The sequence below is a fragment of the Chrysochloris asiatica genome, unplaced genomic scaffold (genome assembly GCF_000296735.1).
Source record: "Chrysochloris asiatica unplaced genomic scaffold, ChrAsi1.0 scaffold00016, whole genome shotgun sequence".
NCBI lineage: Eukaryota > Metazoa > Chordata > Mammalia > Afrosoricida > Chrysochloridae > Chrysochloris > Chrysochloris asiatica.
The window spans coordinates 17,274,385-17,301,146 of NW_006408534.1; the positions used below are offsets into that span (position 1 = coordinate 17,274,385).

The window sequence follows — 26,762 nt, forward strand, 5'->3', positions numbered from 1 at the left end:
TTCTGACAGAAAGGTCGGCGGTTCAAACTCAACAGCCATTCCTTGGAAATCCTACACAGCGTCACTATGAGCGGGAACTGATTCAATAACACTTAACAACAACAACATATATCAGGGGGCTCTAAAATATTTATAGAATAAATGGAATCTAGACTTCTGGAAAGATGGCAGATTTGCAGGTACACTACATGGACCCACTAAAACAAAGATACAAGAAAATAAAACAGACATGAAAATCCTGGCACCCTGAACTTCAGAAGAAAAGTTAGAGAGGAGGATGGAATGCTTGATGGAAGGAGATGCTAAGAAGGGATGGCGAGACACGGCTCCACCATTTTGTGAGCAGTTTTGGCAATGGAGGGAGGCCTGGCCAAACAGATTCACATGGGCAAGAGAAAAGGTGCAATTTCTTCTTTTTCCCCATCATCCCCTGTTGATCAGAAGTTTGGCCAGCTCCCACCCTCATCCATCCCTGCTCTATGGGAGTCTGGAGTCACATGGTTCAGAACCCAGGCCAGTGTGAGTTGGGGCCTGGGCTGTGCCACTTTTTGTGCCACTTTGGCACACAAAGACTGAAGGGCAGAAGTCCTAAGTCCTGCTCACCCTCCAGGTGGAGAAAAGCCTGCCCATGACCCTGGAAGTTAAAAGTTTAGCAAATCTTCCCACTCATCCATCTACTTCCCCATTATTATTATTATTATTTTGTTTAATAAAGTTTTATTTTTCAAAATGTACAGTTGGTTGGACCTGTTCATGCATCTTCACTGGCAGCTGGGCCATCCCCTCCCTTTGTGTTTCTGGTGTAAATTACTTGAGCGCTGTATTTTGAAACCACTTTGGTACCTGGTTTCAGGTGGACTTCTACAAAACTCCCAGAGCCACCAGACCAGCATTTAACCAGTCATGCTGCCTCCAGCTTCCCCGTGGCCCTAACAGACACTGAAACCTTCTCTATCAGGGACCCCCACAAACTTCTGGAAAGATGGCAGATTTGCAGGTACACTACATGGACTGAGTGACTTCAACATAGATAATACCGATGCCAGTAGGAACTCCATCTAGGGCCAGGAACTCTGCTGTTAGCATCTCATCCACAACCACTTAATGAACTCTCTGGATTGCAGGAGTTCCCCAAAGATTTCTCCCCTCCGGGTTCAACAATTTGCACTGTTTCTTTTTACAAATATGACACCCCACAATGCCCCATAGACAATAGACAATTTTAGCTCACTCAAAAAAATGAGAGGATGGCTCAAACAAATGACCAACATGCAGATAAAGAAAACATTTCTGAGGACGAAAACTTAATGAAACTAACTGAAAAAGAATTCAAAACAACATTAATTAGGTACCTTCAAAGGATCCATAGAAATATTGAGGAAAGCCAGGAGAACATAATAAAAACTTTAGAAGAATTCAAGAAAACACTACAAGAACAGACAAAATAAACGCAAGTTTTGAAACAATACTAAACCTGCAATTAGAAATCCAGCAGATTAATACTAAGATCTCAGAAATGGACAATACATTGAAAGGCCAAAAGAATGATGCAAAGCAATGGAAGCTCATAAGCTTGAAGATAAATCTCACAATAATAGTATGCTATAAAATCAGAAAAAAGAATGAAAAAAATCAAAGAAAACCTAACGGATGTAGAACACCATGAAAATGAACAATTTACAAATGATTGGAATTCCAGAATGGGAAGAGAGAAGCACAGAAAAAAATTGTTGAAGTGTTGGAAGAAAACTTCTAACATCATGAAAGTCAAGATGAACATACAAGAAGTTGAATGAACCCCAAGCAGTATATATCCCAAGAGAAAATCACCAAGACATATACTTTCCAAAACCAAAGACATGGAAAGACTCTTGAGAGCAACCTGGAAAAATGAAAAGGAGAACTAGTAATACTAAACTCTGCTTTCTCTGCAGAAACGATTCAGGCAAGAAGACAATGGAATGACATAGGCATTCTGAAGTGAAAGAAAAAGATTTCCAACCAAGAATCATATACCCAGCAAAGTTGTCCCTCAAATACGACAGTAAAATTAGGACATTTCCTGATAAACAGAAATTAAAGGAGTTTGTAATGACCAGACCAATTTTACAAAAAAAATTCTAAAGGGTGTTCTTTGGACTGGGAATCAACAACAGCAGACAACAGCTTGAGATTACTATACATAACAACACCACCCAGAAATCAATCCAGAGATAGATATATTTACAGTAAAGAAGCCTATAAGACTGAAAATAGAGAACCAGAGATATCAATGTATTGAAGTCAACTACACAGCAAAAAAGGCAATAAGTGTAGATATAGCACTTAAATGATAAGGCAACCTCAAAGAAAAATAATATACCTGCACATCAAAATAAAAAAAGACAACACTCAGAAAGATATGCTAAACATTAACATAAATGAAAATTAAAACAAAACCTACAAACAACATAGAAAATTATATCAATTTTCACTCTCAACAGCAATGTACAAGGGGGCTTTAAGGAGTTTTTATTGTGAGAAAATTATCTTTTCATTCCATTTTCTCACCAACTTTTTATAGTCCCCTCATATTGTCTACATGCTTGGTGTTGCTCATGGCCTTAATGACAATCTAATAATTTAATTCAAAATGGCATCTCACCGTGATCTGAATTTGTACTTCGAAACCACCGGTGAGTCTGAGTATCCTTTTGTATATTTTTTGGCTGTTGAGTTTTCTTTTTTGCACAATGCCTGTTTGTGTCTACTGCTGGTGGTGGTGGTTGTGTGCCTTCACGTAGCCAATTCTTTATATGGTTTCTGAGGCTGTAAATCTTTATTGGAGTCTTTCTCACATGGAGTGGCTAGTAGATTCAAACTGCTGACCTGGCAGTTTGCAGCCCAACTTGTAACTCAATGTACTACCAGGGATCCTTAAAATGTCTACTAAGTTGTCTTTTTTGTCTTGATTTGTAAGGGTTTGTTTTTTTAAAAAAAAAAGCTTTTATTGTGAATTGAATGAAGGTTTACAGACAAAATCCTCAGTTTTACATTCAACAAATCGTGCACTTTGTTTCATCTCAATGATTGCAATTCCCTCCATGCAACAACGTGATCCCCTTTCTCCCTGTGGTTCCTGTTTCCATTCCAACCATCTTCCCACTCTTCTCAACTCTTTGCTTAGGTAAATTTTGCCCTTTTGCCCTTTTGATTAAGAATGACTGACCAATTCATGGTGAGCATATTTTACTATTATTTTTGTCCCCCACCCCCCTGTATACCTATCAACTGCTTGACTGAAAATTTGGTCCCAACGATGAGTTTATTTTCAGACCTGGAGGTGGTTGAAGATAGAAAAATCGTCTCAGCTTCCTCCATTCTGTAAGAGGATATTTTTCATGAATACTTACATTTACTACGAACATATACATGAATGTGGTAGAGCACACAGAGGGCAAAATCATGAAAACTTCTTAGGCATTACCAAACACCTTGAGGGAGTGATTTGTTGGGCTTGGAAGTTCAGGACCATAGTCTTAGGGATACTATAGTCAATTGGCATAGCATAGTCCACAAAGAGAGTGTTCTGCAACCTACTTTGGTTAATAGCAACTGGAAGCTTAAAAGTTCATGAGCAATCATCTAAGAAGCAACTAGTGAAGTGCTTGGAGAGAATTAGTCCAATAGACCTATGGACCACATGAACATCCGTTTCCATGACCCTGACAAAAGAAGAACCAGATGGTACCTGGCTACTACTACCAACTGCTCTGGAAGGGATCCCATTAGAAGGTCCTAAGTAGAGGAGAAAATGTAGAACAAATCTCAAAACAAATATCAGACTTAATAGATATTGGTGTAACCTTAGACTATGGCCTTTGTTCACCTTTCAGATCTGGAAGTAAACTCACCCCAAAGGCTCAATTTTCAGCTAAGCAATGGATAGGTATATAGGGAGGACAACAACACTAGTGAGGTACCACACCACAGAATAAGGACCCATTCAAGATCAAAAGGGAAGCATTTGCCTAAGGACAAATTTCATAAGGGTTGGGAAAGAAGGAGGAATGAAATCAATAAACCCAGGGAGGAAGTGGGATAAGTGGTATTACATGGAAGGGATTGCAGTTGGGATGAACCAAAGTGTAGGATTTGTTGATTGTAAAACTAATGATCTTGCAATTTAAATTTCACTCAATTCACAATAAAAGGTGTTTTTTTTTTTTTTTTAAGTCATTTAAATGAGGGGCTTTTAACGGTATGTGGAAAAATGGAATGAAAATTTCCACAAACATTTTGAAGCCCCCTCATATTCTAAATGTTTGTTAATGTATGTTGATGGTATCATTACCCAGTTTATGAATTTGTGTTCTCTAGTGAATTGGGTGAAGGTTTATCGGGCAGATCATCCGTTTTACATTCAACGAGTCATACACATTTTGTTTCATCTAATTGCTTGCAATCCCTTCAATGTAATATCACTTATCCACATCCTCCCCAGGTTTCCTGTTTCCATTGGTTCTTCTTTCCTAGCACTTCTGAACTTTGTTCTTTGGTAAATGCTGCCATTGTAGTCTCAAATGGTTGATTATTCTAAGGTATGTATACCTCACTAGTGTTAGTGTTCTTTTTATTGACCTGTTTGTTGTTTGGCTGAAAGTTAAGCCACAGGATGAGTCCAGTTCCAAACCTTAAGGCAATAGTCTTGGGGGTCTGACCAGTCTCTAAGCAGTACACCTGGACTTTTTTTGTATGTGATTTTGAATTTTGTTCCACATTTTTGCCCACGGTCTTCGAATGTGGTCCATTTAAGAGCAGTTGGTAGTAGTAGTTGGTCTCAAGGTCATGGAGATTGATGTTTGCCTGGGCCTTTAGTCCATTGAACTGATTGTTTCCATGTATCTTTAATTTCCATCACTCTTCTTTTCTCCAGACAAGCAAAGGTCAATAGTTGGCTTCTCACAGGCTTTTAAGATACCAGTCACTAGTCACCAAAGTAGAAAGTAGAATGTTTTCTTTGTGGACTGTGCTATGCCAATCGACCTTAGTTTCCCTCCAAGACTATGGTCCTGAGACCCCATCCCAAGAAACTCATTCCCTCAAGGTGTTTGATAATATCTACGAAAATTTCCTAACTTTTCCCCAGGTTCTGCATGTTCTGCAGCTCTGATGGGTTGGAGTTCAGATGCCTCCAGATATAGGATGGTGCAGTTGGTGTCCAGTCCAGGAGGGTATGGAACCAGGGCTGTGCAGGGCAGAGAATGGAGGGTGGGAACTGCCCACATCTCTGGTCCCCAGGAGGGTATGGGTAACACTCAATGGCACTTAGTAATAGCAACAACAGTGTAAGTGCTTGAAAAGTCTCTCGCTAGTCTCTTATCTTCAATTGAAATTACCAGGTCACTAGTGTGTGCAAATTCAATTTTATAATGCCTTTATGAGATATTGCCAATGATGATCCCCAGGAGGGTTTTTGTTGTCAGGCTGCTGTCTTGATGGAATGCTGCTTGCAAAAGGTCAAGATGGCCTTGCCACATCAGGCCAGCTGATAGTTCACCCGTCCATCTCCTGTCTTGCTATTTTTGTTCAACGTTTCCTTCTAGGTGACAATTCAATTCACTTCTCTCTTCCTTGCCTCTGAAGCTCAGGGTCCCAAAATCATCATTAATATCAGTTTCATTTGGTCTCTTGTGTCTTTGTTGTAGAGGGTTTATATAGCATGTCTGCCTAGTCTGCCATTTTGTTGGAACTCCTGTCTTTTCTCTTTATGATGTGTTTTGTTGAACAACTCTTTTTCATTTTAATGATGTTACATTTATCAGTCAAGCAAAGAAAGGGTAGCAAATGAATGGTCAGAAATGCTGAAAGAGAACTAGGAAGGATGGCAACATACAAGCTAAGGGAAAATAGGGTTTTGATAAGGAGTGGTCAGCGTTAAAGAACTGGCCAGTCATCAAGAACTTCCTTGGCCAGGTACTTCTCAAGCATTATCTCATTTAATCCTTAGAGCAATCCAGAGAAGTAGGCAGTAGTATATGCATTTATTTAAAAAGAAGTAGAGGTTCCATTTTGCTAAATAAGTTTTCTAATCATACAAGTGGCAAAAGGTGGAATAAGCAACATATGAACCCTATTGCCCTCTCTTCTGTGCTGTATTGTTCCTGTGAGGCCACACTCTCACCTCAGTGGTGGAGGAGAAACCAGTTTCAGAGAGGTACTGACAGAAAGGTATCTGGGGAAGATAAGATCGAATGAAAAAATAAAGCAGACTATTAGGAGAGAAGAAAGTTAAAGGAAAAAGGAAAGGCTGTCTTTTGTTTGTTTTAGGTTGAAGATGATACAAACATTCATTCATTCATTCTGCAAACATGTATTCATATTGAACATTTACTATGGGGCACTGGGGATATAGCAGTAAACAAATTCCCTGCCCTCATGAAGCTTACATTTTAGTGGGGGTATTGAGCAATAAAAGGAGCTTTGGTAGCATAGTCGATTACAAGCTGAGCTGCTAACCACAAGGTCGGCAGTTTGAATCTACCAGCTACTCCATGGGAGAAAGATGAGGCTTTCTGCTCCCATAAAGATTTACAAAAAGCAGGATAGAGATTAGAGAGTGCTAGAGGTGGTGGGTGATCAGGGAAGCAGGAAAGGCCTCTGAGGAAGTGACATTTTGGCACTTGGCGTGATCATATAAAATCTGTGCCATCATGACTGATTGGGATGGGAAGAATGGGTGGGATTGAAAGGATCTAAAGCAAGTCAGATGCACAACCTCCTCCTGGGTTAAAGGGGTGGTGAAGGAGATAGTGGAGTGGGATGGGGCAAGGGGGGTACCTACTCTTTGCATAGGTAAGTCCAGGCGTTGGCCCTGGTGACAGGGAGAGAGCTTCTTCCTCTAAAACAGAAGGATGGGTACCAGAATAAAAATGTGGAGACATAAGGCAGCTCAGTGAACCAAAGGTTGGCGAGTAGGAGTAACGGGACTTCTCATGTGCCCAGACCATGCAGTCAGAGAGACCGGGGAGCTACCATCTGCTTCCAGTGGTGGAATGGTCATGGTGATACCAAGGTCTAGTGATGGCCATTCCTCTAGTACATTTTGTAAGCCCTGGCTATTGCCATAAGCTGTGGATTCAAATAGACTTGGGTTCAAGACCCATTTCCACCACCAACTGACCAGGGGCAAGTTGTTTAATCTAAGATTGATTCTTCATCTAAATATGAGAAGTACCCACTTCATAGGGAGAAACAAAATAATACTATTAAGGTTTCTGCTCAGCCTACAATGATTCTTTTGCTGGGATCTGTCTCCTAATCCCCGGCGGTGGACCTGTCCACTATATTGCACTATGAGCTCTGTGAAGGCAGAGATTGGGCCTTCTTCCTTTCTGTGTCCCTGGGACTGAATATGGACTGGCACCAAGTAAGCACTCATGGTTTCAGGGAAGTGGTGGGGCTGGGGTGTCAAGTCCAAGGTAGGAGGCCCCAGGTAGAGGCACTGGTCTGAGGTTCCATGTGAGAAGTAAGTAGTCACTACCAGGAAGTCTGAGGATAGAACTACAGCAGCAGAACTGGGCTCTGAAATTCCAGACTCTAGGCCCATCTGCAAACCTAGGAGAATGCCTTCCTAGATGTTGCCTCTAGATAGTCACAAAATCACTCAGTGAACCATTAGCCAGTCCCCACGGCCACTGCTCTATCCCACTGAAAGCTGCTGCTTGGTCATTCTGCCAAACCAAACCACCTTACTCCTAGCCTATACTTTCTCCTGTATGTTTGCGTAGGATGGGCCCTCTTCCTGTGAATTTCTCCTGCTGGGATCCGTCCTTCTAGACAAGCCCAGATGCTGCCTTTTCTGGAGTACCTGACAATGGAGTTCTGTGGCATCCTGTCCTGCTAGTTTCCACTTTGTGTGACACTTCCAGGACACCGTACATTACATCCTCCAGACCAGGCCTTCCAGGGTCCTCAGGGGAGGTTGGGCCACTGAAGAGGCAGCTGTAGTTCTAAAGGGGAAGAAAAGGGGGATGCCTAGCCCTGGGCAATGGGCTCAGCAGGGTTGACCCCATAGAAGGGGCCTGGGCAAACATGAGAGAGCAAGTCTGTATCCCTACCCACAGCCCCTTTATCAACCCAGGCTTCTTGGGTCGGAAGTTTCTGGAATAACTGTCCCTTACAAGTTCTCCAGTCGCTCCCCAGACTCCGGCCCCCAGGAGCCTCCAAAGCTTGCTGTCCTGGACATTTCAGAGTCTTGAGTTGATCTGAGGAAATGCAGTCAGAGATGTTAACTCTGGGATCACAGCCAGGCTCAGTGACATAAGGTACTTCCCAGGCGTTCCCAGGAAATGGGATGAGAGGGTAGAGTTGCATTCTACCAACTGGGTTTATTAAAGAGCCATACTGCACAAGTATTACAGAGATTTGTAGAAGATAAGCCCTTTAATTTGCTTTTGTAAAAATAAACTTCAGTGGAAAGAAAAAATAACATTTAGTAACTCAATATCAGTGTCTACTTATAGAAAGTGTCTTCAACTTATAGGAAAAATAGAAAAGCCTGAGACACACCTTCAGTGCCCTGCTCTACTGTCTCCACTGCTGTCTGATTGGCTCTCTTGGTCTCACTGGCCCTGTCTATATCTCCCTTAAGTAAGTACATCCCCAGCATGTCACCTGTTCCCACTCTGTCCATTCATTGATGTCTGTCAGCCTCTCTTTGTGTATTTAACAGATGTCTACTGGAGCCGAGGGGTAGCCAATAGGTTTGTATATTTGTCCTCTGTCAGGCAAGTTTTGCCATCTAAACAGGTTTTGGGGTCCCGTGCTTCATAGGGAGTCTGCAGTCCATTGTCAAAGCTTGCCTGAAACTGGAGCATGGACTTGTCTGGCGTGGTCTGTGGTTGACAGGCAAGAGATGGTCAGTTGGAGCTCAGGCCAATCTCAGCAGTGGGAGACATCCTCATATCCCCAAGGAAAAACAAGTCATGTGCTACTCTGCTAGCTAGGAGTGTTAACAGACTGGAAGGAAGGAAGACATTGCTGGCTCGGCTCAAAGAAATCGCAGACTTTAAGCAAGACTGTAGCTCGTCCTCCTGTAAGAGAAAAGCCAAGGCAAAGGATTGGTATGGGGTGGAACCTCTATCCTGCCACAGATACCCATGGAAGCTCCAGTGGTTTTTCCTTGTCTTCCCAGCAACTCCTTCCTTTCACAGTCCCTGTGAAAACTACAACCTTTGTTTCTCCAAGACCCAACAAGCAATCTTCCATCCTTTTGTTCCTTCTTCCTGAAGTGTATAAAGCAGGATCTCTGTGAAAGAGTCTGACGCCACCAACACTGAGAAGGGAGGGACTGATGGTGCCTATCCTGTGTGGCCTTGGCCTTTGTGTTTGTAAGTGTATGGACATCTGCTAAAACACATGCAGATGTCCATACACTTGTTTGCGTCAGATGTGTTGATACTGCAGCATATTTTCCCTGAGAACCTGTTTGGCCTTAGCATGTACTGAGGCTCTTGGGATATGGAAATGGATAAGACCCAGACATAGCCTCCAAATTCCCTACAGTCTCCTGGGAAGCTTGACAGACAAGCAGCTCTTCCCTACTCAGTGAGCTCAGTGTTCTGGTAGAGGAGGGACAAGGCGCACACTACTGCTCAGCGCAGCCTGTGGGAGGGTACAATAGAAGACTCTCCCAGGGGGGTGGCAGTGTGGTTCTCTGAGAGAACACAGGAGGAGGACCTGATGTGAGAAAGAAGATGAGTTCAGTTTGGAGCTCACTGAGATTGACATGATGTGGGAGTCAGGTGGAAATGTCCAAGTGAGAGCTAGACATGTGGATCTAGAACTTGAAGGAGTGGAGGGCAAAGAAGCAGCTTTAGGAGTTGCTAGCACACAAGAGGTATTTGAGGTCCTGCAAGTTGATGAGGCTGCCTGGGGGCTATGTAGAATCCGAGATTAGGGAGAGAGCCTTGAAATACTACCATCCAATGGGTAGTCAAAGGAACAAGACTACAAAGGGCTGACTAGAATAGTGGAAGAAAATCCGGGAGACTATGAAGTCACTGAAGCTAAGGAAAAGAAGTTCCAGGATTGCATAACTGTGTTCAGTGTCGCAGGGAGAGCGATAGATGTTGGTCAGTGTGCATCTCTGGAGGTTGGTGGACCTGCCAATATATTCCATGTGTGGGGTGCTGTGATCGTTAAAGTTTTGTGTCAACTTGACTGGGCCAGGATTCCAGTAGTTTGGCAGTTGAGACCATGGTGAAATCTAATATAGGCTTAGTTAATTCTATGATGCAGTCCTGGTGTGGCGCTGTGGGTTAATGCACTGGACTGCAAAGTCTGTTTGAACTGCAAGGCCGGTGGTTCAAGCTCACCACATACTTCTTGGAAACCCTATACAGGGTTGCTATGAGTCGGAACTGACTTGAAGACACTTAACAACAATTCTATGATGACTGACTATTAGCAGGTATAGTTAACTATGATGATTGGGTACCAGCAGCTAAACAATGGAAAGGCTGTTTCCTTGTGGGGGTTGGCCTGCTCCCAGATCTCTTCTGCTGGATCTGGATCTGGATCTAGATCTTGCATCTAGATTGTCCTCCAACCTCTGGTTCTTTGAACCTGAGCTAGTGGCCAACACTATTGTTTGTCGGCTTGTCTTCCTGCTGGTCCTGCCCACCAATCTTGGGTCACCTGGCCCAGACTTGAGACTCCTGTCTACCCTACATGCCAATCTTGGCTCAGTTGACCTGGACTTGGTACTTTCCCATCTCTACAGTCATTTCTTTAATATAAACTTCTCTTTATATATATGTGTGTGTGTGTGTATACATATATAAGTTTCACTGGTTTTGCTTCACTAGAGAACCCACCTCCGAAGGCTCGGCTTGCGGGAGAGATTCTGACTTGGCACTTTCAGAGAAGGGCTGACCAGGAGGATGCACAAACCAATGAGAATCATGACGGTGGGCACGGCTCCGATGAGGACCTTGAGGGTCACCACCACCTTCTCTGCCTGTTCACAGGCTCCAGCCTTATACCCTGCAAACCTGGAGAAACACCACCCATCCATCCAGGTCAGATCCTTACCCAGCCTAGCTCCCTGAGTGCAGGGGTCCCAGACACCCCACCTCCACAATATCTAGAAACTCGGACACAGCCTACCTGTGGTGGAAAAGGGGGTTGAAGGGATGGTCTGGCCAGGGGGAGAGATGATTGAGAATGTGGGAACTGGGGCTCTCTCAGTTACATACACAGAGAAACCTGGTGGGGGTGGGGACCCTCATATCTTCACAGCAGAGCTTGGACACAGATTCATGAGTGATCTCCAGCGGGCTACAGGGGTCTTTGCTCTCTTCTTCCCATCCCACTAGCCTTTTGTGCCTCTGGTGGCCCCTGTCTTGGGACTCACTCCAGACTGAGAGTGGAGATGCCCAGGGCACCTGCTCCTGAAAGCTTGGTGAAAAAGACATAAGAGGAGTAGAAGATGGTCTCCAGGCCTGGACCGTGCTGATGCTGCAGTTGGAAGTCATCTACCACATCTGGCAGCATGGACCTGGGGAAGCAGGGCAGCTGCACAGTTAGTCCCTTCATCCCCTTGTCCACTGCCAGTCTGCTGCCCAGGACCAGGACTGACTCCAAGATCCAGTTCCCACCCCACCACTCCTGCCTCTTGTGCCCTTTTAGGAGACTGGACATGGAGGTCGTGGGACAACAGCTTAATGTGACAGAGAGGATTCACATTATGGAAGGAGGTAAAGCTCCCAAACCCCTTCCCCTCCCCCAGCCTACCAGGGTAGCAGCATGGACACTGCAATGCTCACGCCCGATACGAAGGCCACGACATAGGCCACAGGTGCCGTGGGCACAGCAGCCAACAAGATTGTAAAAGGCACCATCACCTGGGGAGACAGACAAACTAGATGATCCTGCCACCTGCTCCCCAGACTTGCTCTTTCATTCTCACACTCACCAGTCTTTACAATGGCCTCTTGTACCTGGCCGTGTGCTAGGGCACCAAAGACACCAGGGAACATAGACACAGTCCCTGGCCCCAGGAAACTCAGAATCCATGATAGCTGCTCCATCTCTCCCCCACGGCCATCCCCAGACCTTGTATCCTGCCCCGCTCACACAGATCCCAAACGCTGAGGTCTTCTTCCCAAATCGCTGTAGAATCCACTCCCACACAGGGGTGCTCAGCACAGCCGATACCTGTGAACAGACAACATCACCATTGCTAGGGATCTCAACACCCTGGCTTTACATAGGACTCCTGCCCTGGACCTAGTTTGAACCTGTGGTTTGAACTTTATGACCCTGCTGGATTGTAAGTGACTGAAACCAAAGCAGAATCCAGAATGCTGACCACCAGCACTGTAACCACGCATGCGTGCCTCTTGTCAAGGACTATCCATATCCCCACTCAGGCCCCCAATGACCTTGCTTTAGTACCCCAGGCCTCTCACCAAGATGGTCAGCACCAGCTTCTCGACATGGTCATGTAGCCGGGTGGCATGTGTACAGAACAGGACCAGATAGCTCTGCTCCACCTGAAGAGGGGGAAAAGAAGGGTGCATGGGTACAGGAAGTGGCAGAGCTCAGAAAGTCAAGGGCAAAGCACTGGGTCTCAGGTCTGGCCTCCCCTGTAGACCCCCTGTAGACCCCTTCCCCACAGAGGGCATTTATCCTGATACAGATATCAATGCCAGCTAGGATCAGGAAACTTCAGGTAACATGAGAAGAAATCACTCCCGACTCTGCCAGGTTCCTAGTGCATGGCCTCTACCCCCCATCTCATAACCCCTACCTTGGTTTCTTTTCTTTCCTCTCAGCACCATCCTCTTTGGGTCACCACCACTTTTGTCCCCATTAAAACTCAAACCTAAATCTGGTACCTAATTCTGACCCCTGAACCTGCACAGTGTCGGTATGGCCAGGGTCAAGCCAGCGTGGATTGGCCTGGTCAGAAGCACCTGGACAGCGGCCGAGATGAACAGGAAGGAGGTCACCAGTTTCAGGTAGGGTGGGTGCCGGACAATGAGGCCCAGCCCAACCAGGAAGCTCAGGCCTTGACCTGAGGTTGAAGTGAAGGGTTCTGCAACACAGCAACAGAACATGTAGGCTGGGCAGAGTTCAAAACCACAACCCACTTTCAAGAGGAGCCTTGCCCCCAGCTTCCGTTTCCAGGCCCTCCATCAGCCCTTTGTACCTGGCCTCTCCTTCACCCCCAGGTAGAGCAGGCTAATGCACACAGGGTAAGTCATGGCAACCACAGCGGCTGCAATGGAGTAGAGACGCATCTGTGGGACAGGACAGAAGTGGGGTGGGCGCTGTGTCTCCAAACCATAGGAATAGGGACACCCAGGGCAGGAAGTGAGCTGAGTGGCCCTCAGCCTGGCTCAAGGAGGCTGAGTCCTCCTTCCAGTCATCCCAGTATCTAAGGGCCCAGTATGATACATCCACTCATGTACCCTTCTGCTGACCTCATATCTTCTCCATGAAAAGGGAGCATCATGCCTCTAGGGGACAGGGCTGACTCACACTTGTGCTTTCTTTCCAGAATTTTTAAGCAAACACTTACTGCTACTGACTTGAGTTCAACTCTGCAGTATGGCATACAGTATGTTGTGTATGTCAATCCCTGAGGTTACACTGATGAGTCAGTGGTCTATCCACAGACACACAATAAGGGGCTCTCAAAGGTGATGGGAAGATGGATCCTTGACATACAGTTACAGCACAGTGTGAGGCACAGTGACCCAGGTCAATAGAGAAAAGAGAAATGCTGCTGCCTGTCATTAAAATATGTAAAGACACATATGTCATTAAAATCCATGTAAAGAATCCATGGGGACAAAAGCTATCCAATGTTTGGATAGAGGATGTCTTGGGGCAGGGGAGAAGAAAGAAAAAGAGGAAGATGGTACACAGCCAACGTTCTGAGTGTTCTGAGGAGCCCAATGTTCAATACTCAGCTTTCATTATCTTTAAATTCTCAGTACTTTTATTCTGAATTTGCATTTGTAAATTTTGTAAGTATAGTCGGAGCACAATGCAGCTACCCAGAGCTCTTAGCTGTTCTGGAATGGGTTCTGAGTCCCTTGTTTTCTAGTCCCTTGATTGAACCCCAGGCCCCACCTTGCCACCCCCTCCTGGGCCCATCCGGACTTTATCACAGATGTAGAGAGACCTGCATTCAGTACTGATTGCCTTGAGTTGGTTGGGATGTGGATTCATGAGAGAGGTGAATGGTGCCAATCTTTCCACGCCAGGCTGGCAATGCTACGAGGCCTGCAGTTCAGAGGATGTTTGCGGTTTGGGAGATTCTCACCCACTCTCAATCCAGGTGCCCAGTGGGTAATTCCTTAGTTGGGTCAATAGAACCTATGGGCAGGGAAGATTCACTTCCATACCTCAGTTGGGGCCTCACATTTTCATGTTGCACTGTTGTCGTGAAGAATGTTAAGTCAGTTCCGACTCATAGCAATCCTGCATAGGGTTTCTGAGGAGCAGCTGGGAAGGTTGAACTGCTGACCTTATGATTCGCAGTCCATTGCTGATCCTACAGTACCGCAATAGAAGTTCTAGATGCCACAAATTATGTAGCTGGTCCTGGAGATGGATGTGGGATGAATACATGGGGACTTAAATTCTAATGTTTTAAATGGCTAGTAGGGTATGTGGTGTTTGTGGTGTCCTTATACCATTGGTTACCAGACTTTGGCAGGTACCAGAACCTCCTAGAGGGCTTATTAAAACAGATTACTGGCTCCATCCCCAGAATTTCTGAATCAGTAGGTCTCAGGTAGGGTGAAAGAATGTGCCTTTCTAACAACTTCTCAGATGATGCTAATACTGCTGGTCCAGGGACCACATTTTGAGAACAACTGTCTACATTTTTCTAAATCAAATCTTGGGATGATGGTTTGTGGCACATCCTGCAGGTGAGGACCATCTAGTTCTGGGGCCTATGTTTAAGTACAGACCTGGACTTATGAACCAATTCTTGTTTAGTGCTGTTAAGTTGGTGCAGAATCATACGTGGGAAAGTCCCAAGACGGGGTGCAGAGGAATGTGGGATAGATTACACAGAATGAGTGCAACTCCAGGCCACATCAAAGGTCCCTCAGGGAGTGGGCCTTCCACAGGACTTTTAACAAAGTAAAAACACGGTCCAGTTTATCCTTTAAAATGTCATCCTGACTGTACTGGGAGAGGGGGATAGCTGGAGGCAGAAAGCTTTTGGGGTTCTGAGACTATAAGTCTTCACAGGAACACAGCCTCATCTTTCATCCTCTGAGAGAATGGTGGCTTTGCACTGCAAATCTTGGGCTCCTGGGGCTTCTTTGCTTAAGGTCAAAGACTGGGAAAAACAGAAAAATAGGTAATCTTGGAGGGTAAAACATAGTGTGCCCTCTCATTGCTGGAGAGGGAAGGCTTGCTGCTGGTAACCTCCTGTCCCCTTGTCACTTAACACTGGGGTTGGGAGGCTAGGAAAAACTCCCAGGCCCCTGCCGGGACAGCAAACCATTCTGCTGCCCTCTCTTCCCTGCCCTTTGCAGGCCTCTTCCTGCCACACCGCCTGTGGCCAGGTCCACAACCCACTCCCTTCTCCACCCTCTGTTCCTTGTCTGGGGTGGGCCTCTGCATTTGTTGTTTATGTTAAGAAGGAACTCAGTAGGCGGTTTGGCAGCAGGACTTTAGGTTATCTTGGACGTGGGGTGATCTGCTCAGAAAGAGGTGCAGGAAAGGAATGAGTAAGGATGGTGTGCCAAGCTGAACCAACTCCCCAAAAGAGGAGGCAGAGGCCCGAGTGGAAAGGGGTGGCCCTCAGAAGCTGTTCCGGTAAGGTCCCACTGCCTGGGCACTCACCGCGTCCGGGGACACGCCGCCCGACCCGGGAAGCGTGGCCTCCTCGCACCCGTGGGGCCCGTGGGCGCGGGACACGATGAGTCCGTGGACAGTTGCTCCCATCAGCGTTCCCACCATCTCCATAGTCATCCCTGGGAACACAGCGGCCACTCAAATTGAGCGATTGCCACGCCCCCCCTTCCCCCACTAGGTCTAAGCTCCATCCAAGGGACAGCATCATTCCACACCCCCACCCCCAGTCTGCACTCACGATACGCGGTGGCCGAGTCCCGCTCCCTCGAACTGGGGGTCAGTAGCATGGTAAGGGCCGTGTAAGGCACCTGGAAGAACTGGGGAGGCCCGAGCAGCGCTTAGGATGGCCCAACTGTCCAGGTTCCCCAACCCAAGACCCCAGCTTTAGGAGGCTGAGGCCCTAGCCACCCTGCGGGCGCCCTGCCCACTCCATCACTAGGGGCTGAATGGCAGGAGGAGACACAGAACCAAAGCAGGGTGACAGTTACTAATGGTAGCCTTCCTGTCATTAGTGATGAGTGTGCAGGTGAGAGGAGTGTGTCCCTCCTGATCATCTACCCCTTTCCAACCACAGCCAGCAATGGGATTCACCGGAGTCCAGGTCCATGGTAGGTGCTATGAATTAAATTATGCTCCCCCCCAAAATGGTGGTGGTGGTTCTGACTCAGCAAAATTGTATAGGGTTTCCGAAGCTTTATGGGGGCAGAAAGCCTCATCTTTCTCCCACGGAATGGCTGCTAGTTTTGAACTGGTGACCTTGAGGTTAGCAGCCTGACTCGTAACTAAGCCACCAGAGCTCCTTTCCCCCCAAAATATGTGTTGTAAATTCTACCCTCGAAATCTGGGGTTAGAATATTTAGGAATCCTGGTGGGTTGGTTCTGAGTCGAAATGACTCATGGCACTTAACAATAATCCCATTTAGAAAACAGTATTCTAGTTATGTTAATGAGACCAGAATAGTCTGTGATATATTATGAGTCAATCTCTTAGGATATACAAAGAAGATTAAGCAAGTGAGCAGAGGAGAAATGGGGTAAAATAGATGGTAAGGTATATTGAGATCTCCAAGGAATCAAGAAGCAGAGGCTGAACAGACAAGAACCATCCTTCAGAGCTCATAGAAAGCCAGTCTTTCCCTAGAGCTGGCATTCTGAATTCAGACTTTGAGCCTTCTGTTTATTATAAATAAATTTGTTAAAGCCACCTATGTGTGGCATTTCTTTTATAGCAGTGCTAGATAATTACATAATTTAGTGTCAAGAGTGATGTTATACTCTAACAGATAAATGAAATGTGGAAATGGTTTTGGAACTGAGCAATGGGTAAGTTGGAAGAGTTTCAAGGTGCCCAATAGTGAAAACCTAGATTGCCTTGAAGAAACTGTTGGTAGAATTATGGATACCAAAGCAGTTTTGGTGAGGGTTCAGAAGAAAATGAGAACTACAACAAAAGTCTCTACTATCTTAAAGAACTCAGATGGTGCCAGTAGCTAGAAATGTGGATGTTAGATTGCTTCCGGTGAGGCATTACAAGAAGATGATGAACATGTGGTAGGACAATGAAGGAAGAATGATACTTTTTATGTAGTGGTAAAGAATTTGTCTAAATTATGTTCAAATTTTTGGTGGAAAGTAGAACTTGTAAGTGATGAACTTGGATATTTGGCTGATGAGATTTTTATGCAAGATCTTAAAGGGTCCATGTGGTTTGTCCTCACTGCTTACAGTAAAAATTGAGAGGAAAAAGATGGAGTTAAAAATGAACTGTGTTATGATCTTGTCTGCAAACCTTCACTCAATTCACAATAAAAAGTTAAAAAAAAGAAAGAAAACTCTATGGATTAAAAAAAAAAATGAGCTGTGCAAAATTAAAACAAAAGTTCAAGATTTGGAAACTTCTGTTGTACAAACTAAGGGCGCATGTCCCAGAATTTTTACCAAAGACATGGCTATGCAATCTTTTGTTAAAGAGATTAAGCCTGTGACTGATGGATCTAACCAACAATCTCAGCAGAATACCCATCAGCTTACAGGGAAGGGAGAAAGACTGTAAAGAACATTGTCTGCCTCTTGGCAGGAAACAGGCCAAAGGAGTACATCTTTTGTCCTTCAAGAAAAGAAAAAGGCTATCCCTGGAACAGCCTGAAGATCAACAAAACTGTTGGAAGGAACATGGGAAGCAGAGCCTTCTGGGTTCCAAAGGGTGGGACCACAGCCTCCTAGATTCCAAAGGGTCAGATCTTCGCCAACTGGGTTCAGAAGTGTGGTGTTGCCATTAAAATATGCCAAGGGGATGGGGCCACCACCTAAAGCTGAGGGGGCAGAAATGTCATGCCCAAAGGGCAGACAAATGAAGCCTCCAAGGCCAAGTGGGTAGGTGTGTAACTCAAATGGATTGCTCAAAGCAGAGTTGCTGTCCAGTGGGCCTGGAAAGCAGAGCTGAAGCCCAGGGGCCAGGGGCCTCTACCCAGAATCCAGAGGGTGTGGCCAACACCCAGAATCTGGAAGACAGATTGCCTTGATGGTCCTAAAGAACAGAGAATTATTTTAAAACCTTGAGACTTAATATAAATTGTTCTCTTGAATTTTGGACTTGCTTGGTACCTGTTAACCCTTCTTTCCCTACAATTTCTCCCATCTGTAATGAAAATGTTTACTTTGTACCTGTTCTACCACTGTACTTCAGAAACAGATAACTTGTATTCTAGATATCTCAGGTTCATAGATGAAGAGGAATTTTGTCCAGGATGGAATATGCCTAAAATCTCACCAATATGTAATTTAGATTATTCAGAAAATGAGACTTTGCACTTGGAGATGATTTGAACTTTTGGAATGATGTGGCGGCGTGATTGTGTTTTACTTGTGTCAAGGATATGCATTTTTGAGGGTCAAACTATGGAATTTTTTGAATTATATACCCCCAAATATGTGTTGTAAATCTTAAACTCTAAACCTCTGGCTATCAATCCCACGAGGGAATGGGTTGTCTTTGTTATGTTAACCAGGCAGGATTAGTGTGGAGTGTATTTTGAGTCAATCTCTTTTGATTCAAGTGAGCAGAGGGATGATAGATGCCAAGATACATGGAAGTCTCCAAGGAACCAGGAAGCAGAAACTAAGGAGTAACGACCTTCCTCCAGAGTTGACACAGAGGGAAAGCCTTTCCTTAGCCAGCACTCTGAATTTGGACTTCTAGCCACCAGAACTGTGAGAAAATAAATGTGTTGAAGCCACCCACTTGTGGCATTTCTGTTATAGCAGCACTAGAGAACTGAGAGAGGGCACCTACTCACCGTGGCCAGGGCTTGGAACAGGCAGTAGAAGGCCATGTACCAGAGGCCTCGAAGACTGGTGAAGGGAGGCAGGAACCATAGAAAGAAGTAAGCCAAGGCGATGAAGGGTGTGCAGCCCAGCACCCTGTGAAACACAGGGGTGAGGAGCACCCCTCAGCACCAGGGCTGAAGGGACACCAAGGGCCTGGAACACATTGATCCCTTCTGGGCACAAGCCCCTCTGTCTTTGGGGGAACCTGGGCTAGGGCTCTCAGGGTGGGAGAAATGAGAGGTAGGTCTGGGTGACTGGATGTGGGTGTGGCAGGCTCTGGAGAGGGTCATTCACTGCTGGACTCTGACTGGGGCCCTTGTGCTCAATGATGCCATTCCCTCTATTTAAGACATAAGGCCAAGTAAGTTACAGTTTCTCTGAGACCTTCCATGGTCTCCTGGCCAACCTGTTCATACTGAGAGCCATGGGCCAGAGCTGGGAAGGCTTGGAGGCAATGCCAAGCCCTGTGTTGTCTGGTGAGGGACAGTCCCCAAAAATATCTCTGAACTGAAAGGCTTGCAGTATAATTCCAGTCTAGTCTCCAGTTTTATCCTCTACTAATCCAAGGAGGTTTCCCACTGAGAAACAGGGCTGTGACAAATGTAGTGACCTCAGGACTAAGTGGGGGGTGGGGGTGGGGGGCTGCTCACCAGGGCATGAGTCGTCCAGATCCTGTCCTCCTGCTTCTGTTGATGAAGAACCCAGCCACAGGGTCAGCAGCTGCCCCAGATACTTTCCCTCCAAACAGGACAAGTGATGCCTGGGCAGCAGGGATCTGAAATGGACCAGGGAGGGGCTGGAGAAGTCCTGGCAGTGAAGTGTTGAGGCCTGTCTGCCTTCTGGAAGGGAGAGCTGGAAACCTGGCAGGGTTCAGAGGGCCACTGGGCCTCTCCACCAGGACATAATCCAGAAGGCTAGAAGGGCCTACTAGTGAGAGGAGGAGCAGGGAGGGAGCTGACAGCTGCATGGATTGGCACATTCCCATTCTCACTCCTACTCTTAGGATAAGATTTGAGGGGCCCTCATTAGAAAGTATGGGGTGGTTCAGAGCCAAAGGGGTAGATCTAGGCTGATAGTCAGAGGGAAACTGTATGTTTTACAATGAAAATGATTTATTGACTCTTCTAATTAAACATATATATTCATTATATATAAAAAATTCAATCAGTACAAATAGTAGGTGAAGCTCATCTGAAATCTCACCATCCTGAGACACTAGAAGCATATTGATCATACTTTCTTGCATTTCTAACATCATTTTATATTAATAGGTCATAGTGTCATTTAAAAAAAAATCACAGATCTTAAAAAAAATTTTTTTTGTTTCACCCCTATTCCCCCACCATTCTCTTATATAGCCAACATTAACAGCCTTGGTGTATATTCTTCCACAATTTTCTCCATGTTTATATTTTAATCAAATATATATATACACATACACACATATTCACATGCACACACAAATATGAGGCATGTCTTTGTTTTGTTAAAATGGGATCCTTTTATATACTCTTATCTAAAACTAGCTTTTCTCATTTGACAATGCATTATGGAGCAGGTATAGATCTAACTTTTTAATATGACTGCCTAATAGTTCATTGGAGTCCTGGTATGGCGCTGTGGGTTAATGTGCTGGATGATAAGGTCGTCTTCAAGTTCACCAACTGCTCCTCAGAAGCCCTATATAGGGTATTTATGAGTTGGAGCTGACTCAGAGCACAGGGCACTTAGCAACAACAACAACAGTTCAGTTTGTGAATATAAAAAAAGTAAAAACAAATGAAAAAACTATTGTCATCCAGTCAATTCTGACTCCTAGCGACCCTGTACCATAGGACAGAGTATAACTTCCCCACAGGATTTCCAGGTCTGTAATAGTTAGGGAAGCAGCCTGCCACATCTTTCACTTAGCAACTGAGCACTCAGCCACTGTGTCAGCCAGGGGTCCTTATGTAGATATACACCCATCGAGTTGATTCCAACTCACAGTGAAGCTGTAAATCTTTATAGGAGCAGAAACCTCATCTTTCTCCTGAGGAACAGCTGGTGAATTTGAACTGGAGACCTAACTCAACTGCTTCTGTAGTGTTGGGCATTCACATTGTTCCCCATTTTCCCATTACAAACGCTGCTGCAATAAAGCAACTTGATAGCATTTGTCTTTTGAGTCAGAAACGCTGTCTACCAAGGATGATTAAGGTACAGGCAGACATGGAAGAACCAAACAGGGAGCAGGACAGAGGGAAGGTGGGAGCACTCAGCCCTGGGGTGGTGTCCCCACTTACCTGGGCCACATCAAGCAGGAAAAGCTGCAGGTAGAAGGCTGTGGCACTTGAGGCCACCTGGTTGGGCACTCCACCAATGCCATAGCACAACTTCGTACAGAATGAGAGGCGATTGGTTCTGCTGTCCTGGGGGAGACACTGGTGCTAAGGTCCGACTCCACAGACACAAAACAGCTCCCCACACTCCTGTGATGTCCATATATAGGGTTTCTGAGGCTATAAATCTTTATGAGAGCAGAAAGCCTCATCTTTCTCCCACAGAGCAGCAGGTAGATTTGAACTGCTGACCTTTTGGTTAGCAGTCCAGCTCATAATCCACTATGCTAACCAAGCTCCTTTGAAAGGAAATGAGACAGGAAAAAAAAAAAAAGAAGGATCCTAAATTATGACCTTGTCAATATTACCAGGGGGAAGTTCTTCCCTACATTTCCCTCTTGATGTTTCTCTCTGTGGCCTACTTTAATTTTTGGAGCCAAGAAAGAGTAAACTAGTGATCAGGAGACCTGGGCTTGAACCACCCCTACTCACTATGTGAATGTGAATAAGTCCGTTTGTCTCTTTAAGCCTTGTTTTCCTCATCTTTAATTTATTTACTTTTCTTTTTTTCTCATCTTTTAAATGGAATATCCCTGACAACTTCATAGGGTTGTTTTGGTGAGCAAATGAGGTAATGGCTCTGAGAGTTGATGGTTAAATGTTCAAGAATTTTGCAAGTCAGATGTTGAACCACTGGCAGCTTGAACTCCTTCATGATGAGAGTATTTACACCAGAGTCAGAGTGTGCATAAGGCCACTATGAGTTGGAACCGACTTCATGGCATTTAACAGCAGCAGCAGCAGGCAATACAAATCAGAGCAATCTTCCTCCCTTCTGTCTTGCTCCTGCTCTTGGCCAGGTCACCAATGAAATGAAGTAAGGTTTAGGACTCCCAGCTGTGTGTTGCTGTTGTTAAGTTCCATGGAGTTGGTTCTGACTCACAGAGACACTGCAAAGGGTTTCCAAGGAGAGGCTAGTGGGTTTGAACTGCCAACCTTGTGGTTAGTAGTCAGGTGTTTATCCTACAACACTACACCAGGAGTCATCAACTGTATCAGGGGACTTCAAAAGTTTGTGAAAAATTCCATAGTATTTTAATTCCATGTTTCCACTAGCCTCAAGCTATCCAGTGCACTACAGATTTGATATTAGATATGTACTCATAGCCCCACAGATGTCTAACAGACATCTCAACTTGTTGTTGTTGTTGTTAAGTGGCTTTGAGTCAGTTCTGACTCCTAGCAACCCTGTATAGGGTTTCCCAGGAGTGACTGGTGTTTCTGAACCACTGACCTTGTGGTTAGCAGTCCAGTGCTTATCCTATAGTGCCACACCAGAACTCCTGACTTAGCATGGTCAAAACACAGCTCTTGATTTCCATCCCATTGTCTAAACCAATTCCTAACTTTGCTGTCTTCATTGCATTAAATGACCCTACTGTCCGCCCATTGGTGCAGGCCCCTGAGTCATCCTTGATTCTTGTTTCCCACACTCCCCATTTAAGCCACCAGTGAGAGCCTCCTAAGTGGCTTCCTTGCTTCTGCTCTTGTTCTCTACAATCCACTTTGTCCAGAAGCCTAAGTGATCTTTTAATAACACAAATTAGATGATATCTTCTCTCTGCTTCAAATCCTCCATCAGTTTACCTTTTCAGTTTCAATAAAGCCCAGGGAGTCTGCTGATCAGCCTCCATGCCTTTTTCACTTCACTTAGATAGCTTTTCACCAGTCACGGTGACCTCATTCCTATCCTGCAAACTCCTATTTCTCAGCCTATTGCTGCCTTTGTACCTCCCTGTCCTTGGGCTTGGAAGGCTCTCCTTTGTCACTGGGGCCTCAGCTTAAATGTCACCTTCTCAGAGAGGCCTTCCCTTACCACCCAGGTCTCTCTCTCATCAAACTCACTGCCTGAAATATTCAGTTTCCTGCCTTGCCTCACCAGAAAATAAGCTCTTAGAAAGCATGAACCACATTATGTCCCCAGTTGTTAGAACATTGCTTGACACATAGTAGGTGCTCAATGTGAATTTGTTGAAAGAATAAGTGGTCAAGAAGATACTGTGTAATGTAATTGCTTCAAAAGATGCTGGGGATCCTTTCTCATCCTATGCTTGGTGGTGGGAGGGGGAGTGGAGAGGACTATGGCTTAATCCATTTTGCTATTTTTCAGGATGCCCCACTGGGCTCATCTGAAGGGAAGGTTATCCCAGATAAGGGTTTATCACATCCTGTGCATACTCTCCTACCCAAAGCAGAAACCCACACTTGAGGCAGGATGTGGTCTCCTTTTCTGAAATTTGTGCAAACATCATTTCAACTCCCAGAAAACATCAAAGACAAGAATCCAACATGACAGCCCTCCCTTCTCCTATAACGGGGCCCTTGTTTCTCCCTAAATGTGTCTAGCAACTTTCTGGCACATAGATGGCATTCAAAAGATAGAAGAAAAAAAAAATCCAGATGAAACTAGGGATATAGTCTTAGAGTCTTGTCAGCTTTACCTGCTGGCAATAAGAGTCAGACAAACCTATTCAAATCCTATTTCGTCTATTTCTAGCTCTGTGGCCCAGGCCAACTTAATCTCTCTGAACTGGTTTCGTCACTTGTAAAATGGAGATAACAAGTATGAGGGCTTCAAAAAACTTTGTGGAAAAAAATCCATTATCTTTTAATTCCATTTTCGCCATGAACATTTTGAAGGCCCCTCATATATCCTAGGGTTGTTCTAAGAGTTAAATGCTGGCACTTCACTGGCAATGTTTTCCCCTGTTGCCATGTTTTCATTTTGAATTCCTAAATTTCATTGGGAAATGAGTTTCCTCAGAGGTCTTATTTCTCTTTCTTGGGAATCACAGCTCTTTGTTCTGAGATGTGAGAGGAAGCACAGTCAAGATGAGGAATTAAAGTGGTGACCAAGTCAAGTCTCATAAATGCCTTGTCCATGATGGGGAGAGAATGTTGTATTCTGTATAACACAGAAAGCCCAGGGTTCCTAAGTTTTCTCCATACAGAAGAAACACCCTAAGTACCCACCATCCTCACCTCACCTCAGAATCTGCGGAAATCTCCTTTTGGAAGCTAGATGTCTGGACTAAGTCAGAGTTTAAGAGGGAGGCTAAACTCATACCACCTGCCTGGGAATTGGGAAAGTTTTACACTAGAGCTCAGAGGAGAGCCTGCAGTGGACAAGAGTCATGGACCTTATATTAGCTGACCAGAATGGAATGAATCCTGCAAGTTATTTCATTTGCCTAGGACTCAGTTTCCCCACCCACCACCAGGGGTTGATAAAAGAGAGTAAGTATTGTGTCAGTGGTGGTTGTGTGCCATGGAGTAGGTTCCACTCATAGCCACCCTTTCTTTATAGGGTTTCCAAGGCTGTAAATCTCTAAGGGGTCTTTCTGGGAGCAGAAAGCCTCATCTTTCTCCAGGAAGCAGCTGGCAGTTCTAACTACTTAATTTGAGGTTAACAGCCCAACTCAGAACCCACCAGGCTACTAGGGTTTCTTTAAGGAGGTACTGGTTGTTGTTGTGACATTGCAGGATAATGCACTGAACCTCAAGGTCAGTTTGAAGTGAAAGGTTGGCGGTTCAAACCCACCAGTTACTCTTCAGAAACCCTAGACAGGGTTACTATGAGTCGGAATCCACTGGACAGTATTTAACAACAACACAGTACCTCCTTAAAGGAGTCCTTGTATTGTTGGACTCCCTAATTTCCGCAGCCTGTCAAACTACACTAAAGGGAGTTCAGAAGAGTAAAGGCTGACATTGTCTAAGGAGCTGCTACCAGACGCCCCAAAGTCGGGGAATGGGGAGACCAGAGCCCCTTCTTTTGCCTAGCTCGGACCCCACCCACTCCTTGCCCCTCGCTTTGCACTCACCGAGCTGGGCACCGAGGTGTACGCTTCAGGTTGGGGTGATCGTGCCTCCTCTGCCAGCACTGAGGTCCCTCCAGGGGCCACCGCCATTGTGCACGGCAAATCCAACTGCAGCTGCCTCCCTCTGGTCTTATCGTCCCACCACAGGGGAGCCGGCTTCTTGGCCCCACTGGGGCCTCAGCCCTCTGGGGCAGGGGTGGCTCCCAACCGAGGGGCGGAGCATGAGCCGGGGTGCCCTGATCAGATGGCAATGAGCTGGGAAATCGAGAATCCCAGACGTGCACGATTTCCTTTCTCCAAAGAGGAAAAGTCAAGAGCTCAGATCTGCGGGGCGGGGGAAGGCCAGCAAGTGCCGCAGGGACCGTTTACCTTGGGGTAGATCACAGGGAGTAAGCGGGCTGCAAAAGGCAGAGGTTCCGGGTACCTGAGGTTCACGCTAAAAGTTTCCTCTTAAATCTCCATGGGTGAATTGGGCAAATGTATCTTTAAAGTGAAGCAATAGAATAAATTTGTTCACAGCTGACTAAGATTATGGCTGAAGAGGCTTTCAATCTGTTCAATTTGATACTAGGTGCCTGAAGCACACATTTTAAACTTTTCATACAGGGTATGACCATGTAACTAAGTTTTGGCCAGTGAATGAAGCAGAAAGCAAACAGAAATGGTGTATGCAATGACCCATAGGTCATAAAAAAGTAGTCCTGCCACAAACAAAAATTACTTCCAAATGCATCACAGATCCAGAGTTCAAACTATAAATCTCTTAGATGAAAATAGAGGAACAAATCTTTGTAGCCTTGGGTTAGATAAGTATTTCTTAAGATAGGGCAGCACCAGAACAATGATAAAAGAAAAAAAAAAAATGGAATTACATCAAAATGAAAAACAAAATCCCTTAGTGCTTTAAAGAGCACCATCAAGAAAGTAAAAAAAAACGACAACCTATTTGCAAATCGTATCTATGACAATGGACTTCTATGCAGAATATATAAAGAACTAACAATTCTAAAATAAAAAGACAACACAATTAAAAAATGAGCAAAGGATCTGAATAGACATCATTCCCATGATATACAAATAGACAACAAACACATGAAAAAAACAAATGCCCAATGTCATTAGTCATTGTTGTGGTTGTTGTTGTTAGGTGCCATCGAGTTGGCACTGACTCATAACAACCTTATGCACAACAGAACAAAACACTGCCTGACCCTGGTCCAACCTCACAATCATTGCCACATTTGAACCCATTGATGCTGCCACTGTGCCAATTTATCTAATTGGGGTCTTCCTCTTTTTCTCCTACCCTCCACTTTACCAAACGTGAGATCATTCTCCAATGACTGGTCCTCTTGACATA

The 26,762-nt window shown here is 45.1% G+C and overlaps 1 protein-coding gene across 1 annotated transcript; it reads right to left on the reverse strand.

Moving 5' to 3' along the window:
• Nucleotides 1-9,049: 9,049 nt before the first annotated feature.
• MFSD2B (major facilitator superfamily domain containing 2B) lies at nt 9,050-25,492 on the reverse strand. Its single transcript, XM_006835303.1, has 14 exons — nt 25,406-25,492; nt 21,486-21,611; nt 19,851-19,975; nt 19,170-19,293; nt 16,112-16,190; nt 15,862-15,992; nt 13,199-13,289; nt 12,963-13,084; nt 12,456-12,539; nt 12,121-12,201; nt 11,779-11,888; nt 11,399-11,542; nt 10,860-11,036; nt 9,050-9,074 (listed from the first exon to the last, which is right to left on the reverse strand). The coding sequence occupies exons 1-14, from the start codon at nt 25,490-25,492 to the stop codon at nt 9,050-9,052; spliced, it is 1,506 nt and encodes a 501-aa protein (XP_006835366.1).
• Nucleotides 25,493-26,762: the final 1,270 nt, after the last annotated feature.